The following is a 19,256-nucleotide window of genomic DNA, read 5'->3' on the forward strand; positions in this document are numbered from 1 at the left end:
GGAGAATTGGGTTCTGATGATGGCAAGTGACCTTGGTTTGTGTTGTTTATTTTCTTACACTTGCCCTCAGCCATCTGGTTAACTCTAGTGCTATCTGCCCTTGCTAAATTTGACTGGAGCCTGTCCTTCCTGTGATCCTGGTTGTATCAGAACTTCTCAGAGTCAAGCAGTCTCTGTGATCCTTTGATTCTGGGATCCTGGGATCCTGGACTTGTTAGATCACCTGGAAGTGTGGCTTTCTTTGTGTGTTGTGGGATTGGCTGCAGAGCTTGTGCCCAAGGTCTGCTCAGAACACTAACCCAGACAGACCGGAAGGAACCGGAGTCACTGGGCTGGTGGAGTTCCTAAGTGCCTGGTCCCGCTGGTCCCAGTTACTCCCAGTTTTGGGACAGATGTTGGCTCCTGATTACCTTTGATCCTGGGTGTGTCAGAGCACCTGGGAGTGGGGCTTCCTCTGGGTGTTGTGGGACTGGCTGCGGAGCATGCATCCACGGTCTGCTCTGGACCCCAGCCCAGACAGACCAGAAGGAACCCAAGTCACTGGGCTGGCGGAGTTCCTGTGTGTATTGTTGATTTTTAAAACATACTAAATGTTATTTATAAAAACATATTCAGTGTTTCAAAGCAGCCCTTATATAACTTCAATTTTATCTAGATGTTCTTTCCTGCTTTTACATATGTTCCATCTGTCGCTCATTTGTCTATATTTCAGTGACTTTTAACAACATTGACCTTATGGTCAATGCATAAATTGGCCGAGCTTTAGCATATTTAATGTTATAAAACATGAACTATTTCATGTTCTTCATTATGATTTTCTAATTTTTCTCTTTCCCCTTTGGGAATATTTTTTGTATTAACATTTTTCATACAATTTTGATATGTAAAATAAAACACAAGGGGCTAGGTGTTTGAGCCCACACATAAAACCTAGCACACAAGGAAGCAGAAGCAAGAAGGTAATGTGTTTGAAACCAGACTGTGCTATCGTGAGATTCTGTGAGATAGACAATATTTGTCCCTGTACAAGCTCAGACCTTGATTTTAAAAGAGATTTATTTTTATTTGTATCTATGTAACTGTGTACACATGTATGTCTATGGAGACCAGAAGAGGGCATCAGTCATATATGGAACTGAAATTGCAAGTGTTTGCAGAATGCAGATTGCTAATACTGGGATTTGAAATCCTGTTCCTCGGGGTCAATCACTGTTAACCGCTGAGCCTTCTATCCACCCTGTATTTATTTTAATCTATATTGTTTATTTAAGTGGCATATAGTCTGTTGATGTAGTTAAAGAAAATTTTAATTGTGGAAAAGTCAATTTAGTTTACTATTACGTTTGGAGGAAATTATAGTTCTAGTTGAAGAATATCATTTTAATATAAGTTGATTTTGCTACAGAGCTCTGAAAGGGGTGTTGCGAGTAGGAGTATTGGCAAAAGGATTACTTCTCCGAGGAGACAGAAATGTCAACCTTGTTTTACTGTGCTCAGAAAAACCTTCAAAGTCATTATTAAGCCGTATTGCAGAAAACCTACCCAAACAGCTTGCTGTAAGTATTATGGAAATATTAAATTTACCGTTTGTCCGGATCAGAAGTTTTTGGCAGGACTAACTAACTGTGCTTCAGTTTAAAATTCAGCCAGCCTTTTAATCTTGGGCTTAGCTTTCTATAATGAAAAGGTTGGCTTGAGTTGTTTTCCTGTTTGGTTTGTTTTTGTTTTTGTCCCCACCCTCCTTTAATTGTGTGAACTGAAGAAGCTGTTTTCTGCTTCAACTTTTGAGGATCTGCAGTGCTTATAATTTTGTCAAGAAGCCTGCCTGCCTGCCTGCTTGTTTGTTTGTTTGTTTGTTTGTTTGTTTGTTTATTATACGTAAGCACACTGTAGCTGTCTTCAGACACCCCAGAAGAGGGTATCAGATCTCATTACGGATGGTTGTGAGCCACCATGCAGTTGCTGGGGTTTGAACTCAGGACCTTTGGAAGTGCCCTTATCTTCTGAGCCATCTCTCCAGCTCCCGCTAATTTATTTTAAAATGGAAAAGTTTAGCCTATATCCTGGTTTTCCAAAATTGGACTTATGAGAAGACATAGCAGAGAATGACTTTTTTTCATACTTTATTTAGTGTGTATGCACATTTATAGTGTGTGTACAGCAGTCTGAGTTCAAGATCTATGATTCAGATCCGTCCTCCCTCTATGGATTCCAGGAATCAAACTCAAATAATCATGCTTGATAGTAAGTGCTTTTTGCTCACTGAGCCATCTCAACTGACATGATTTTTCTAAAGAAAGTTAGGTAGCTCATGTATAGCAGGTTTAATTTTTTTCTTTTAATTCATGAATCTCTTAGTTGAATGAGTGTTTTAATGTAATTAAGAGAATATATTAGCTGGGCAGTGGTGGCACACGCCTTTAATCCCAGCACTTGGGAGGCAGAGGCAGGCGGATTTCTGAGTTCGAGGCCAGCCTGGTCTACAGAGTGAGTTCCAGGACAGAGTTGTATTTGACTACCTATACAGTTTCAGTCTGGCCTAGGCCACATGAGAATTTATCTCAAAAAGCAAAACAAAACCTGCCAAATATAAGTATACCTATCTATCCACATTTATATCTGATGCATATATCAGAATGACCAAGGTTACACTCAGAAACCCTGTCTCGAAAAATCAAAAAAAAAAGAGAGAGAGAATGTATCATTTGAATTTGTCTGGTTTAATTAATACAGTATTCCCTCTGTACTCTTGGAAAGATTTGAGATTTCCTGAAGCCCCCAGGATGCCCGAAACGTCAGAGAGTATATGTCATGTTTTTCTTACTCTTGCTTACCTGGGATAAGTGCTAATAAAGTAGGCAAATATTTATAGATGAGCATAGTAGATTATCAACCATATGTGTGAGTAGCTCCCACCTCAGCATGTTCTTACCCCCAACCCAGGGAATACTATCTATAAAAGCTAAGTCCTTGTGCATCCTAAATAGGTGCTATACCACCCAGCAGTATTCCCCATCCCATTTCTGGTCAGTTCTAGAACTTGTACGTTTTCAGTAAAGCTTCTCTTTGTTGTGGTTGAATATCAGCATTACTCCTCCTGCTGCTGTTCTAGTGTAATGACTTAACAGCCACTTATACATGTAGTGGTACTAGATCAATAACAACTCATCTATAAATAAATAATGGACAGGTAGTGGATTGAGAAGGGATGATTCACAAAGCAGGCCAGAGAGGGCAGGGTAGCTTTAGATTTTGATCATGCTATTTATTGCAAACAGCATTCAGTTGAAGATGTATGAATTGCTTATTTGTGTACCTTTCCGTTTAATATTTTCTGATTGTAATTGACCATAGACAACTAAAATTAGTGAGACCGTAAGTATTTATGATGCTAGGAAATACTTCCTCCTGTCAGCAAGATGGTTGAGCAGTTAAAAGTACTTTAAAGCCTTGAGACATGGCAGTTCAATCCTCAGAACCCACATAAAAGTGGAAGGGAGAACTAACTCCACAAACTTGTCCTCAGATATGTGTGCACGTACACATACACACACACACACACACACACACACACACACACACATACACACATATATCCTACATACACATTTACACAATAACTATTTTTAAAGCTTCTTGTCTCCAGTAAATTATGACAATGTACAAATAATAAAACATTCTCTTTTGGTTCTATCAGAAGAAAGCTTTTTCTAAATACGGGGTTTCAGAAGCTAATATGGTGGTACATGCCCATGATACAACACATGAATAAGTCTAGAGGCAGGAAGATCGTAAATTCAAAGTTGTATTTGACTACCTATATACAGTTTCAGTCTGGCCTGGGCCACATGAGAACTTATCTCAAAAAGCAAAACAAAACCTGCCAAATATAAGTATACCTATCTATCCACATTTATATCTGATGCATATCATATATCAGAATGACCAAGGTTTAAAGTAATTTTTCTTGAGTCACCTATAGTATCAGTCTTGTAAAAACATTACATTTTATTTAGGGATTGATGCTTTACTGGATTCTATAGTAGTAATTGAGAATTATACTTGACCACAGTAAAGCAACATAAAACAGAAGGGACAGTGAGGTGTCCTTTTGCTTAAGCCATATTGAATTGAGCATTGACACTTATTTTTTTCACATTAACGTTGTTCCCGGAACTGAAAATGAATCTTTTCAAATAGATTATTCTCACTTTTTTCTTTATTGATATGAGTAGAACAGGGAAAGGGGCAAGGACAGTGGCAGATAAGCTTTAGGGAAAGATCAGAAAATTCTAAGGAACAGCTTGATACTAATCAGGCATGTATTTATACTGCAAAGAAAGGAATACTTTGTTTTTTAAAGTAGCCCTCCAGGTGGCTTTATGAATAAATAGTGGTGCTTACCTTCTAAGTCTAATGACTTGAGTTTGATTCCCAAAAGCTGTGTCAAGGAGAGAGCTGATTTCTAAAAGTTGTCTTCTGACCTTATGCATGTAATGGTATATATACTCAAATCATTCTGTATACTCAAGTCACACACATAGAAACACATAGAATAAAGTGTTTTAGTGAGGAGGTGTTGAGATGGCTCAGCAGTTTTAAACATGTATGGTTCTTGCTGAGGAACCTGAGTTTGAGTCCCAGGATCAACATATCTGCTTACAACCAGCCAGAACTTCAGTTGTAGGGCTCTAAAACCCCCTTTCCTCACAAGCATCAGGCACATGTGTGGTGCACAGATATATAACCAAGCATAACACATGCCATAAAATAACTTTCTAGAAACAAAAAAATAATGAAAAGTATTAAATAGCTAACCTTTAATCAAAAGCAAACTAGTTTCCAATTCACTTGCTCTTACTTATGTGTGCATAAACAAGTAAAACAAATTAATCATTGTCATTAACATTTAAATAGTACTCTAAGTACTTAAAAAGCTAATGTAGCTAGGCAGTGGTGGCTTATGCCTTTAATCCCAGCACTTGGGAGGCAGAGGCATGCAGATTTCTGAGTTTGAGGCCAGCCTGGTCTACAGAGTGGGTTCCAGGACAGCCAGGGCTATACAGAGAAACACTGTCTCAAAAAAACAAAAGCTAATGTAGAGGGGTGGTGAGGCTGCTCAGACTTGCTGCCTAGACTGATGGCCTGAGTTTCACAGTTCACACTCCTCAGGACATAGTTCTTTTTTGGTGGAAAGAAAGAACTATTGCAAGTTATCCTCTGGCTCCACTCTTGCACAGTGGCATGTGTAAGCATGCATGTGCACGCATAATAAATTGAAATGTCTTTTCTTTTTTAAGTCTCCAGCAACCCTGTATGTGTTAAGTACGAGCTTCTATCTTGTTTTCATTGTTGGGGGTGACAGGTGTTTGGGTTCGAACCCAGAGCCTTTCATACACCGGATGGTTTAATCAACTGAGCTATATTACTAGCCCCTATAATGTCTGTATAGAGGCTTCATTTGTTCATATAAACTGAAGCTAGATACATATCTACCAAACTTCAGTAGATCCTGTTATTTACTGCTTCTGGAGAAGCAATAAATGTTAGAGTCAAAGAGAATGAAAAGTGGAAACAGTTTAGTAAGGCTCTTTGAAGTGCTCATACTTCCCTTGAAAGTTTATAAGTATATAAGATAAACAATGGCAACAGCTATTTTTTTAAAGGAGGAATACATACACATGTACAAATAACTCCTATTAACAATAATGGAGTGCTCGATTCAGCAGCACATATACTAAAACAATAATGGAATGATCAGTTTAAAATGCAAGATGACTCACAGCCATCTCTAACTCCAGTTCCAGGGGTTCAGAGCTCTCCTTTCTATGTGGGCACCAGACACTCACATGATGCACAGGCATACCTGCAGGCAAAACACTCATATACAGAAAAATAAGACAACAAAAAAGTTTTAAAAGAGTGGGAAATAGGGCTGGTGAGATGGCTCGGCGGATAAGAGCACTGACTGCTCTTCTAAAGGTCCTGAGTTCGGATCCCAGCAGCCACATGGTGGCTCACAACCACCCATAGTGAGATCTGATGCCCTCTTCTGGTGCGTCTGAAGACAGCTACAGTGTATTACAGAGGAGTGAGTGGGGCAGACGAACCGCGCTGGAACAAAGCAGAGCTGTCCTGAGTTCAGTTCCCAGCAGCCACATGATGGCTCACAGCCATCTGTACAGCTACAGTATACTAGTACACATAAAATAAATAATTCTTAAAAAAAAAAAAAAAGAGTGGGAAATAATAGATCCACAGAGAATTCTGAAAATAAGGAAAGGCAAACGTTAAATGGTAGGGGTAATCTGGCATGTGTTTTTAGAGGGTAGAGAATCCAGTATTTGTAGAGTGATAATAAACTAAAGCCAAAATAAAACTGTATTTGTCTTTTAATGCTGAAGATTTAACTAATTTCTTCATTACATAGGTTATAAGTCCTGAGAAGTATGACATAAAATGTGCTGTATCTGAAGCAGCGATAATTTTGAACTCGTGTGTGGAGCCCAAAATGCAAGTCACTATCACCCTGACATCTCCAATTATTCGAGAAGAGAACATGAGGGAAGGAGGTTGGAAAGCCAATTAAACATTCTACGTTTCTGTTAACTTTTTGTTTTCCATTTACCTACCCTTTATGATGGCATTAAGCCCTAGAAGGCAACATGCTGGCATTTCATATGAATTTCATAGATTTAACTTACTCAGCAATTAGTTTTGCTTTAGATCATTTCTAACAAAGTGAATGCTCTTCTTAGTGATGTACTATTATAGAAAACATTTATATCATGTAATTGGTTTTCTTGATATATTTTATTTCCTTTCTTTTCTTGCGTACCTCAGATTTCTGGAAAAAAAACTTCAAAAATTGTTTTTTACATAGTTGATACATGAAAAAGTTTTAAGTGCTTATTAATAACTAGGGGCCACAATTTAACTTCTACTAAGATAATGTTGGTTTAGTCTTGTCTTGATGAAAAAGATTTCACAAATTGGCAAGCAGTATTACTTACAATTATTACATATATTGTCATGGATCTGGCCTGTCCTGAAGTAAATATTTCTAGTTCTCTGAGGTTGCTCTTTGGTTTTGTGTAATTTCATTAATTGCAGAATATGCTGATGCACACAGATTTGGGCATTTGGCCCGCATATCATGCTAGAGCTCTTAACGAGTAATGTGAATAAGTGAGTTATAGTACAATACAGTTTTTCTTTTAGGTTTTGGTTTGTTTGTTTGTTTTTTTTTTAACTGAATTTGCATTTGTAGAATATGAAACACTACTGGTGCCAGCAATGTTGCTTTAGGGACTACTCTGTAACATTTTCGAAGCTTCCAAAGCTTTTAAGCCAAAAGCATGATCAGTGTCTGCAGTAATGTTGGTTCTCTTGTTTTATGGGTCAGATAAAATTTACTTTGTTTCCTTTCATGTTGTTTTTATCCATCTTAAGTTGTTGAAAATGGAATTAAATTTTACACTCTTTATAGTACAGGTTGAAGAGAAAAAGATTATCAATTACTATTATGATTTTGTTTTCTTAAGACAAAGCAATTATTTCTAAGAAAATGGGCTTTCTATGGCCCAAGAAAATAATATTTTAGTCAAAATTTCATTGGGAGACTTGTCTGATTTTGTATATTACATATGTGTACCATATTAGCACTTTTTATGTTGTATCTTAAGCTCTGCATCCTAAAAAATATGAGTTTTATATAAAGGATCATTTGTATGAACATGAATTCATCTTGAGGTCTGGCTGTCCATGTTGCTTGAGGAAGTAGTTCCCGAGTCAATTTGGCTAAGTTGTATGTAGCATATATGATCCTTTACTTCAGTTTTTAAAAATCTAGTATGATATAAATTAATGTTGCTATAATTAATATAAAATTATGCTCATGTAATCATCTAGTTTTATTTCAGAATGTTTGTGTGTTTAACCTCAGTTAGTTCATTCCCAAGCCATTTTATAAGTTCATAGTATCATATTTATAGTAAATCCTTTAACATGCCCTTTCTAAAGGAAACAAAATTACATTTTTGTCTGACCCAGACTGAGATAGAATTACAGTTCTGAATTTTATAAATATGATCATGAGGGGAAATGGTCAGCTTAAAATCGAAAGATTTTGCTTCAAGACACTGAGCTGGAAAGTTGGATATACAAAAGTGTAGAAATGTTGATAAGTGTTCCTTGCTGCAGATGACTGCAGTAAACCCATGTTTTTAGCTTTATCATGAAGATTGCTTTTTTCTAGCTGCAGAATATCGGTATGTATTCTCTCTCACTGCAGCTCCCAATGCTCTGTGTCTTAAAATCATTTAAAGCCTGTAGCTTGCTTTGGGGAGTTAGTACAGGGTTTAAGGAAGGCTTTGCCGGAAGAACTGTTGTAAATCATGAGACTTAACTATTATATTTCCACATAGTGTGATAGCCTCTTTAATGCGTAGTAGTCCTGTTTGATATGAAAATTATTTATAAACGAAATAACTAAATTGTTGAAATAACTGTTAAACACATAACAGATCTCTTTCCTGGTACTGTGTTTGACAGTTAACATACAGTAAACATTTAATTGAATTTAGCTTGAAATGTTCAGAATGCTCTAACCATTGCTACAGAGTCTTTTCTGCAGCAAATCAAGTATTATGTGTGTTTTTTTCTACCTGTAGCTTATCAGGCCCGGTCCAAAGCCTTCTAGCAGAAGGGATTGATTCCTGTCAGGGGTTGCTGCCAAGACATCGGAAGGATTTTTGACCAAGGTTTTCAAAAGCTCAGTGTCACATCTGCCATTTGATTAAGGGGGATTTTGGATGCAGAGTCTGGCATTTTTTTGTCTTTTGTGTGGCTATTTTGTTTGTCTTTTGTCTCTTCTAGAATTGAGCAGTGTTCACACTAGTTTTTAAATAGTTGTGTGAATTATATTTTACATAACCATGTTAATTGAAATTAATATATTCCCATTAACTTTTAATCATAAAATAGTGTGGACACAGCATGTCTTCTAATTGGTGATTAACCCCTTATAAGTCATGAAATACATTCATGTAGGAAAAGAATTTGTATTTTGTTTTCATAAATTAACAGATTTTTGTTTTGACTGTTAGGGAACAAAGTATAATTTAGCACAATATATCTAAGGGGTTAATCTTCTTAGAACATTAAAATGGGTACAAAAATCCACACTCTAAATTTAACAAAAATTTCCTACTTATAGCTCTTATTTGTTTTTAACTTGGAGTAGGTGTTCTGTCATCATTGAATTTGTATTGTAGAATAAAATTTAAAAAGTTATGCTTTTGTACAAAAATTTCCTGCATATTGGCAGAATTTATAAAATTCTGGGATACAGTAGTACTTCTGGCTTTAACAAACTGTAAATAAGAGCAGTAGTCAGAGATCCTTTCCTATAATTCTGCATGTTTTGGAGCATGGTGGTGAGGGTAGACTTTTTTCTTTTTCAGGTTAGTTAGCTATCCTTTCTTTGTCCTTTTTCCTTATCTCGTTTTTAGGGGCCTTTTAATATCTCATCTTCTCAGAATAATGACAACTTATCTTTTAAGATTTCTAAATTCTTGAGCTTGAAAGATGGCTTATTAAGAGCACTTGCTGCTCTTGCAGAGGACCATGGTCAGGAGCCCACAACCAACTATACTTCTGAGCCAGGGGATCCAATACCTTCTGGACTCTAAGCACCCACAAAGATGCATATTAGTAAAATCAGTTTTTAGATGTTTAAAAGACAAAATTTCAAGTGCTTTGCCCAGATGTAAAGTCTTCTCATTATTTTAAATATAAATTTCTTCTTTATCCCTCTTAGTCGTTTGAAATACTCAATAAATATTGTATCCTAACTGTGTCATGGTTTTTAGTGCTCTCTAGCTACTGCTTGTACTCAACAGATTGCTTTTTATAATTTTCTTGAATTTAAAAAATACACTATAAGCCAGGCATGATCCTCATACTCTTAATCCCAGCTTTCAGATGCTGAGGGAGGACAAGCCTTGTTGAGTTCAAGGCCAACCTGAGCTACAGGTACCAAAAGCCAGAAGCAAAATATACTGTAAAGTTGATGCCAACTATAAATTAGGTTGTTGAAGTATTTGTTGTTTAGTTATATGATAGTTTGACCAGCAAACATATTTTATATAAACATGTAGCTGGACTTTGAATTTTCACTTTTATGAATGACTTATTAATGTAAACTAGCCTTTATTAATGTAAACTTAATTTCTTGTCCTGATTTCCTATTTTCTCAAGCTTTCTGTAACACATTTTAACCAACTTAAAAGACCCTACACATTTACCATCAAAGCATTCTGCTTATGGCTTCTTTTCTGTACTTAATGTATTTAACTGTGCTAGTTCTGTAGCCTTTTTCTGCTTTACTCGCTGTTTCTTTCTGCTTCCTGTTTGGAATACTTTTAATGACAGCTTTTCATTTTAGAAGTTATTAGAAGGTATTTTGTATTCCCTTACCACATGCTAAACTTCTATTGAACATCAAGAACTGAATTCTCAGAAACAAACCTCATTTTGGTCCTTTGTTCTCTTTTTTTCCCCCTTGTAATTGTTGTATTGATCATTCCATATTTATTTAAGTTCTTTCTTATATTAGCCCCAGAATACTCTAGGATACTTTGCCAACTTGGTAGTTTATTGTACATTCCCATTTAAGGTGGATTTTTGTGTTCCCTTTTGTCTTTGTCTTCTTTGTGCTGGTGCGCTGTGTCCAATAATCTTTCCTTTAGATTTCATTTTGGTGAGTAAGGCTTCTATTTCTAGAAAATTATTGTATTACTGAAGAGTTTATCTTAATTCTCCTTTTGTTCTTCATATTATATTATGTAAATTTGTTAAAAGTTACTCCCTGGATGAATTTAACTGAAAAGCTCTCAAATGGCTCACGTGACACTGATGCTGCTTTAAGGAAGTGTCTTGCTCACCTGGTCAAACACCCATTCCTCACTGCATTTTGCCAATTCAATCCATTTTAGATGTAACCTCGGGTATGGTGAAAGACCCACCGGACGTCTTGGACAGGCAAAAATGCCTTGACGCTCTGGCTGCTCTACGCCACGCTAAGTGGTTCCAGGTTCGGAACATCATTTTACTTTTTTCTTGTAGCCTTATGAGAGAGTAGTTCAGTACAACATGTTTAACTATGCTTAAACATTTCAAACAATTGCCTAAACAACACTATTTTAAATTAAATCTCAGAAAATAAGTTATCATAGAAAGCTGAGTATAACGATCTGCATTTTGCGGTTACTATTAATTTGACAATAAACAGGTTTGGGAGGTGTTTGTAGTCCGGGTTTTTTATTTTTAGTGGCTGTATTTAAAGTTGACTTGTTTAGGAACATCACATGTTTTTGTATATATATTATATTCCATAAGGCTGCAGATTAACTTTGCTTTAAATAATGGAATATGTGTTTAAAGCTTTGTGTATAGTTTTAAGATTTTCCCCTTTCTCTTAAGTTAATAAGTGTAGGGAATGAAAGGTGAGGAAGCAGCTGCTTGGTTTAGTGACTTTGCAGACATGCAAAGGCACAGAGAAGAAACCAAACAGATTTCCTTAACCTTTCAGTCCCTAGACAAACTTTTTAGCTCTTTACTTTTCCTTTTTATTTCTAATTTAGGCAGATTTTTTTCAGTTTACTGTTTTGTATGAACACAGGTCAAGGTTCACAGGGGATCAAGAAATATTATTCTTGTATAATCTGTTTACTTTGACCTAAATACTAGCTTTTAAATACTAACTCTGGCAATAAAATATTGCTGTAAATGGCAGCTCATTGAAACCAATTTAAATGTAATTGTTTTTATTTTTAATCTGAGCTTCCATTGGACAGTGGTATTTTAACTTTTTTTCACCAAGGGATATTTTTAATATTTCTAAGATTAATTCAGTTGGTTTTTGTGTTGCCCTCAAGGCTAGAGCTAATGGCCTACAGTCCTGTGTGATTATCATACGTATTCTCCGAGACCTTTGTCAACGAGTTCCAACGTGGTCTGATTTTCCTAGCTGGGTAAGTAGCCAGTGACAGCACAGTATGAAAAATGAGTATTTAGAAAGTTCTTCTCTGGTATTCTTTGTTCTCTGATTTCATTTGTCCAATGTTTTCATTTGTCCTATATTTTCATTTACATGTTGTATTTTTTTTTTGTTTGTTTGATGACAAATCCGGGAGATTTGAAAATACTTATACTTTCTTAGAATTTACTAATTTAAAAATTATGCTTGTGCTGGTAAAATACCTTAGTGGGCAAAAGCATTTGCTACCACACCTGAGTTCTCTCCCTATGGTAAAAGGAGAGAACTGACCTCTAAAACTTGTCCTTTGACCTTCATGTGCACACCATGGTGCACAGGGGAATAGGGCAGCACACTGGGAAAATTGCATGAGTGAATGAATGATAATTAAAAAATTGAAGGTGGTTTGCTCATTAACAAAAAAAAAATAGAAGAGCTATAATAGGTTGTGTAACAGCTCAGCTGTGCAAGCTTGAGGGTCTAAGTCCCCAGAACTCACATATAAAATAATAAAATTCTGATCTTGCTGTAGCCTTAGTACTGTCTTGGCCAAGACAGGAGGATTGCTGTCCACTAACTTAGCTCCAGGTTTGATGAAGAGATCCTTTCTCAAGATCCTTTCACAGTCACACCTGGACTTACTAGTATGAGAACCTGTCTTAAACACAGAAAGACTCTCTGCCTTTATTTAAAGGCAAACTGTTCTAGAATAATACAAATTCAGAGATTTGTTTAGAAATATGACTGAACCTGTTCATTTTTCAGTTAGATTATTGAAAGTTGAATAGCCAAGGTTATCTTTTTTTTTTTTAATTGTTTTGTTCTTGTGTTTAAGAATTACATGCTTAGGCTAGAGAGAGATAGCTCAGCAGTTAAGAACACTGACTGTTTTTCCAGAGATTCTGAGTTCAATTCCCAGCAACCACATGGTGGCTTGCAACCATCTGTGATGGGATCTGATGCCCTCTTCATAAAATAATACTCATACATAAAATAAATAAATCTTTTAAAAATAAAAGCTTATAGTTAAGACTCATAAAGGCCAGTTGGTTTTGGTTTCTATGTGGTTTTTGGTTTTTTTTCCCATTAAATTATATATGTTTTTAGAACTACAAATTATATACTTTGTATACTCCCAAAACTCCTAAGATGTTCTATTCCATTCCAAGTTTTAATAATTATTTCTAAGAGGAGTGGGAGGAAGAAATAAGTAAGTTAAAGAGCTACAGTGTTTGGTTTTTATTGAGGGAGAGGGAAGGAATCATGTTTATTACTTGTATGGCTAAATTATCTTTAAATGATGAATAGAATTCAGGTATCCTTATACATACATGCTCTGACTTCAGCACTGGGGAAGCTAGAGGCAGGAAATTATGAGTACATTGTTTGAAAGACCCTATGTCCAAAAGCCAAATGGAATAAAAATACATAAATGAATCAAAGGTAAATGCTATGTATTTTCTGAGACACTTTTTGTCTTGCAGAATTTTTTTTTTTCTTCTTTACCCAGGGAGAGGATACAGTTTGTTATTTCTGATTAATACGATCTCTATATAGAGAATTATCTTATTCATCAGATTAACTTCTGGCATAACTACTGTTTTTTCTGTTAATTGTTTTCATCTTTTGTCTCTTTCGTATGTACAAAGAATTTGAGGACTTAATTTTGTTTTCAGCTTTGTCCTGTTCTTTGCTGTTTATTTTTCATTTACTAATTGCTTTTCTATTGTTACAAAAGAGACATCATGACTGGGGCAACTTATAGAAGAAAAGGTTTTTTTTGTTTGGGTTTTTTTAGAGACAGGGTTTCTCTGTATAGCTCTGGCTGTCCTGGAACTCACTCTGTAGTCCAGGCTGGCCTCAAATTTGGAAATCCGCCTGCCTCTGCCTCCCAAGTGCTGGAATTAAAGGTCACTGCATGGCTAGAAGAAAGTTTACTGGGAGCTCAGGTACACCTTCAGAGGATTAATCGAAACCATTATGGCAAGGAGAATGGTGGCAGGCAGGTAGGCAGGCAGGCAAGCATCATACTTTCGAATAGTAGCTGAGAGTTTTCTTGAGACAGCAACCAACAGTCAGAGAAAACTAACTGGGAATAGGGTGATGTCTTAGTTAGGGTTTTACTGCTGTGAACAGACACCATGACCAAGGCAACTCTTTTTTTTTTTTTTTTTTTTTTTTTTTTTTTTTTTTTTTTTTTTTTTTGTTCATTTGGGTTTTTTATTTTTTTGGTTTGGTTTTTTCGAGACAGGGTTTCTCTGTGTAGCCCTGGCTATCCTGGAACTCACTCTGTAGACCAGGCTGGACTCAAACTCAGAAATCCGCCTGCTTCTGTCTCCCAAGTGCTCAAGGCATCTCTTATGAGGACAACATTTAATTGGGGTTGGCTTACAAGTTCAGAGCTTTAGTCCATTATCATCAAGGCAGGAAGTGACACACCTACTCCAACAGAGCCACACCTTCTAATAGTGCCACTCCCTGGGCTGAGCACATACAAACCATCACAGGTGAGCTTTTAAAACCTACCCCCAATGACATATGTCCTCCAATAAGGCCATATCTCCTAATCCTTTCCAAAGCTTTCGACCAAATATAAAAGCCTATATAAAAGCCTATATGGCCCATTCTCATTCAAACTACCACATTCCACTCCCTGCCCACATAGGGGTGTGGCCAAACCGTAATGCAAAATAAATTTAGTCTGACTTCAAAAGTCCCCAGATTTCTTCAGTCTTGACAATTATAAACATTTCAAGTCTATTTTGAGGCTCATCTCAGTCTCTTAGTTGTAACTCCTGCAAAAACAAAACTAAAAAGCAAGTTATATACTAGCAATATACAATGGCACAGAATATGCAGTACCTTTCCAAAGGGTTCGAAAGCGGGGCATAATGTGGAAATCCTGACTGCCACAGACATCTCTCTTAGCCTGGTTCCACTCCCTGTCTGCAGCACTCCTTGGTAGACATCCTGCAGCTCTAGTGCCTCCAATATTCCGGTATCTCCAACACAGTCCACCCTTCACTTTCACAGCTTTATGCAATGTTCTTTCTGGGCCTTCATTCTGGGACTCTGCTATACACCTGGACTCAGTGGCTTTCATTAGCTGAGAATGAAGACTCCACAACCCTATACTATTATGTCCTTCATGGTTCTGAAGCCAGAACAATGTGGTGATGCTGCCAAGTTCTTTTGCCTGCTTGGAATGGAATCTGGTCCCCTCCTTGAATTACATTTGCATAAAGTTTCCTTTGTTGTTTCTCATTTAGAACAGGTAATTCCTTAGTGCAGTGATTCCTGACCTGTGGGTTAAGACCTTTGGAGGTCTGAATGACCCTTTCACAGGGGTTACACATCAGATAGCCTACATAACATACATTTACATTGCAATTCATAATAGTAGCAAAATTACAGTTATGAAGTATGAAGCAGTGGGAAATAAAATTATAGTTATGAAGCAATGAAAATGTTATGGTAGGGAGTCACCTACTACAACATGAGGAACTATAATACAGAATCACAGCATTAGTAAGGATGAGAAAAACTGACTAAGGCCATTTTTTCACAAATTACAGGATTAGCTTGATGGGGTCTTGACTCTAAGGGCACCACTCATTTAATTCCATTTCTCCTTATGTCTTTGAGAGCAAACTAAGGCTTCAACATCAGATTTCCTTTATATCGCTCTTTTTCACTGTAGAACTGCCTAACAGTGGTTACTAATAACCAAATGACAGAGTCAACAGCAGACTATTTTGAAATCTCATCTGCTGTTGAAATTATACCTTAATTCCTCAATTTAGTCCTAGGCTGTTGCTTTTTTTTTTCTTTTTCTTTTTTGGTTTTTTGAGACAGGTTTCTCTGTTTCCCTGGCAACTCACTCTGTAGTCCAGGCTGGCCTTGAATTTAGAAATCTGTCTGCCTCTGCCTCCCCAGTGCTGGGATTAAAGGCGTGCGCCACCACTGCCCTGCTAGGCTGTTTCTTAAAACAAGAGCAAAAACCAGGCACACATTTTGCAAAAATATCACAAGGATGGTCTCTAATCCGATTGCTAATATTGTTTCCATTCAAAGACCTCTTGAGCCAGCCCTTTGCAGTCCCTATGGCTTTCAGCACTATTGTCTTCCAGACTCCTCCTAGGATGGCCTATTAAGCCTTGTTTATATCATTTTACTGCTTTCCTAGTCCAGTCTTCTACATTGCTCCAAAACCAGAAAGATTTGTTTTTTTACACAACAATGCTAGCCTACTCTCTGTACTAACTCTGGTAACTTTTGTGTTGTTGTGAAGAAAGACTGTGACTGAAACAAGTGATAGAAGACTTACTGGGAACTCAAGATTTCAGGGGATTAGATTCCATGACTGTCATGCTGGGGAGTAGGGGAGGAGGCTGGCATGACACTTGAGCAGTACTAAGAGTTTAAATCTGATCCATAAGCAATAGGAGAAAGAGCTAATTGGAAATGGCATGAGCTTTGTTTGTTTTGGGTTTTGTTTTGTTTTTTCCGAGACAAAGTCCACCTCAGTAACCCACCTCATCCAACAAGGCCACACCTAACTAACCCTTTTCAGTTCACCAATTGAGGACAAGCATTCACATTAAGAGTCCATGAGGGCCATTTTCATTCCAACATCACAGTTCCATAATGTTTTGGGTTTTAGCTTGGCATATAGTAAGTACCTTGGGATCTTCCTATTTATCTGAACTTTGACTTCATTTTGTTGACTTCATGTAGTCATTGAGTTCTCTTAGAGTCAATTTTAGATTGTGTTATAATTCTTATAAGTTAAACTCATCCAAACAGCTTTTTTAATGTTTTATTAGATTTTACTTTAGCAGCAACTTTGTTCACAGAATTACTGATTGAAAAGAGTTCTCATATATCTTTTGCCCATATATCCTTGCATGTGCACATCAACATTTGTACCAGGGGGTTATATTTATTATTAATAAACTATTTTAATGAATAATTGCCATGCAAAGTCTATAGAAGATAGACTTTTTATATTATTCTTCACGAGTGCAAGTTGTCATTCAAATTTATTCCTATTTTTGATATTTGTGATATTTATTAGGTACAATTATTTATTCAGTACAATTACTTATTCAGTACAAAAGTACTGAATTATTTATTCAGTACAAAAAAGAGTCTTCTAACAGCTACTTTGAAATAAAAGGGGTAGAGATACAGTTCATGTTAGAGCACTTGCCAAGAGTATACAAGATTCTGGGTTTGATCCTCAGTACCTAACACATATATAATCCCCCCCCAAAAAGTTTATGACTAATTGTTAAGCATTGTCATCCTGTTATGCTACAGAACATAGATTATTCTGTTTTCCCTTTTTTTACAATGTGGCCATTAGCTGTCTTACCACTACCTCCTTCACCTTCATCCCAGGCTCTGCCACATTTTATTTATGGGAACAGTATTTGTGCACGGCTTATTTTCACATAGTGTGATGACTGGTAGTTTTTGGTCTGAGTTGTTGGAAATGACAGTCCAACATTATTTATTATAGCATTATTTATCAGGACTTAATTCCACAGTTTATATGGTCCACATTTTTTATTAGTCAAGTGTTGATGAACCTTTTAAAAATGTCTTTCCTTTTTCTCTCCCTATAAGTTATGCGTTATAGATTGCTTGTGGAAAGAAGTACAACTTGAAAGGTTGTTATTGTTAGGTCGTTAAATGTGAGTAAAGTGTACATAGCCCTTGTACTCCAAAGGCTGGTTTCCAAAAGGCTTCAAGATTACAGATTCTCTGCTCTCACCTCCAGGAAGGTGAAGATGGTCAGAACAAGTCTTGGCTTTTAGGAAATGTCCTACAGCACAATCAATTCTTCCCCCAACTTAGATATATTGTGAAATAATGGAGGTTTTGTTCACTCATTTGCCAATCCCACTCTCAAGTTCCACATGGTGAGTGCAGGAAGACCTGCTTGAGCAGAATCACTATTTCTTGGGGAGTGTTCTTTTACTGTCCTTTCCTGTTTGGTGCAAGATACTACATTTTTGCTCAGAGACAGTAAGTAACATGTGCATTGTTACATTTTTTTATTACGTTTTGGAGGAGCAAGAGATCTAGAGATTTGATTCTGTACCTTAAGATTGGACTGACACAATCTTTACCTCTGGTTTTTATCTTTCTGGTTTTAGATTTATTATTTATTTGTATGAGTGTTTTGTCTCCCACGTGTGTATATATGTGTGTGCCTGGTAACTGAGGTCAAAATATGGTATCAGAGCCCTTGGCCCAGAGTTAGATAGCTGCGAGCCACCATGTGGGTACTGGGAATCAAACATGGGTCTTCTGGAAGAGCAACCAATGCTGTTAACCACTGAGCCATTTCTCAGCCCCTACCAGTATGTTTTTTAAATTTTTATTGTATAAGAGAACATAAGTTTTTTACCGTCTAAATCATTTTAGGATTTCATTCTAATTGCAAATTATCTGGTTTTTTTGAATTGTTTTTGAGCTCCTATTTATTACACTCCAGTATTTGATTTGTGTATTTTGTGCAGTGGGGGGGGGTTGTGCACACGCTCACGCCAGAGAACGATTTGCTGGAGTCTTTTCTGTCCTCGGCCATGAGTCCAGGGATCAAACTCAGGTTGTCAGGCTAGGCAGCAATGCCATGTCTTGCTGAGTCATTGATAGGCCTGTTTAATTCCTATTTAAATTTTAAATAAGTGGGCATTGGAGAGATTACCTAACAGTTAATTGACCTGAATTGTTCCCAGCACCCACCTCTAACAACAGTTCACAGTTGTCTATAACTCTTAACTCCAAAGGGTTCCAACACCCTCTTTGGCATTGGTGGGCACCTCCAGACATGTGGCAGACACCCAGTATATATACATATGAGTAAAAGTAAATAAAAAGCAATTTTTTTTCAAAAGCTATACTGAATAAATCCTGAGTTTTGTACTAGATGGCAGATAGCCTTCAAATGGTTCAGTCTGAGTTAATGTCAGGAATAGGCAAGTCTGTAGAATTTGAAAGTGGATTGGAGGAACGAGTAGAGAGAAAGAGATGTCTGCTTGTAGATATGCAGTGACTTTTAAAAATTATGGAATTGGACTGTGGTAATGATTGATTAATTTCATAAACCTACCTAAAGCCTCTGAATTGTAACTTTGAAAGAATGAATTGTAAAAACAATAAATACTGCAAGCTTTTCTAAATAAAAACAAAAGCAAAACCCCAG

At 36.7% G+C, this 19,256-nt stretch overlaps 1 protein-coding gene across 6 annotated transcripts in view; it reads left to right on the forward strand.

The window, feature by feature from the left end:
* The window catches only part of Zfr (zinc finger RNA binding protein), a 67,747-nt gene that overhangs the window by 42,204 nt on the left and 6,287 nt on the right, over positions 1-19,256 (forward strand). For 4 of the 6 annotated variants that reach the window (XM_031360455.1, XM_031360456.1, XM_031360457.1 and 1 more), the window contains 4 exons: positions 1,406-1,556; positions 6,431-6,572; positions 10,998-11,095; positions 11,940-12,035. In XM_031360455.1, coding sequence (XP_031216315.1) covers positions 1,406-1,556; positions 6,431-6,572; positions 10,998-11,095; positions 11,940-12,035 — 487 coding nt within the window. Of the gene's footprint in view, positions 1-1,405; positions 1,557-6,430; positions 6,573-10,997; positions 11,096-11,939; positions 12,036-19,256 lie in introns of those variants that run through there. The other 2 variants (XR_004115873.1, XM_031360459.1) reach the window with 1 other exon arrangement.

The sequence above is a fragment of the Mastomys coucha genome, unplaced genomic scaffold, assembly GCF_008632895.1.
Source record: "Mastomys coucha isolate ucsf_1 unplaced genomic scaffold, UCSF_Mcou_1 pScaffold8, whole genome shotgun sequence".
Lineage (NCBI taxonomy): Eukaryota > Metazoa > Chordata > Mammalia > Rodentia > Muridae > Mastomys > Mastomys coucha.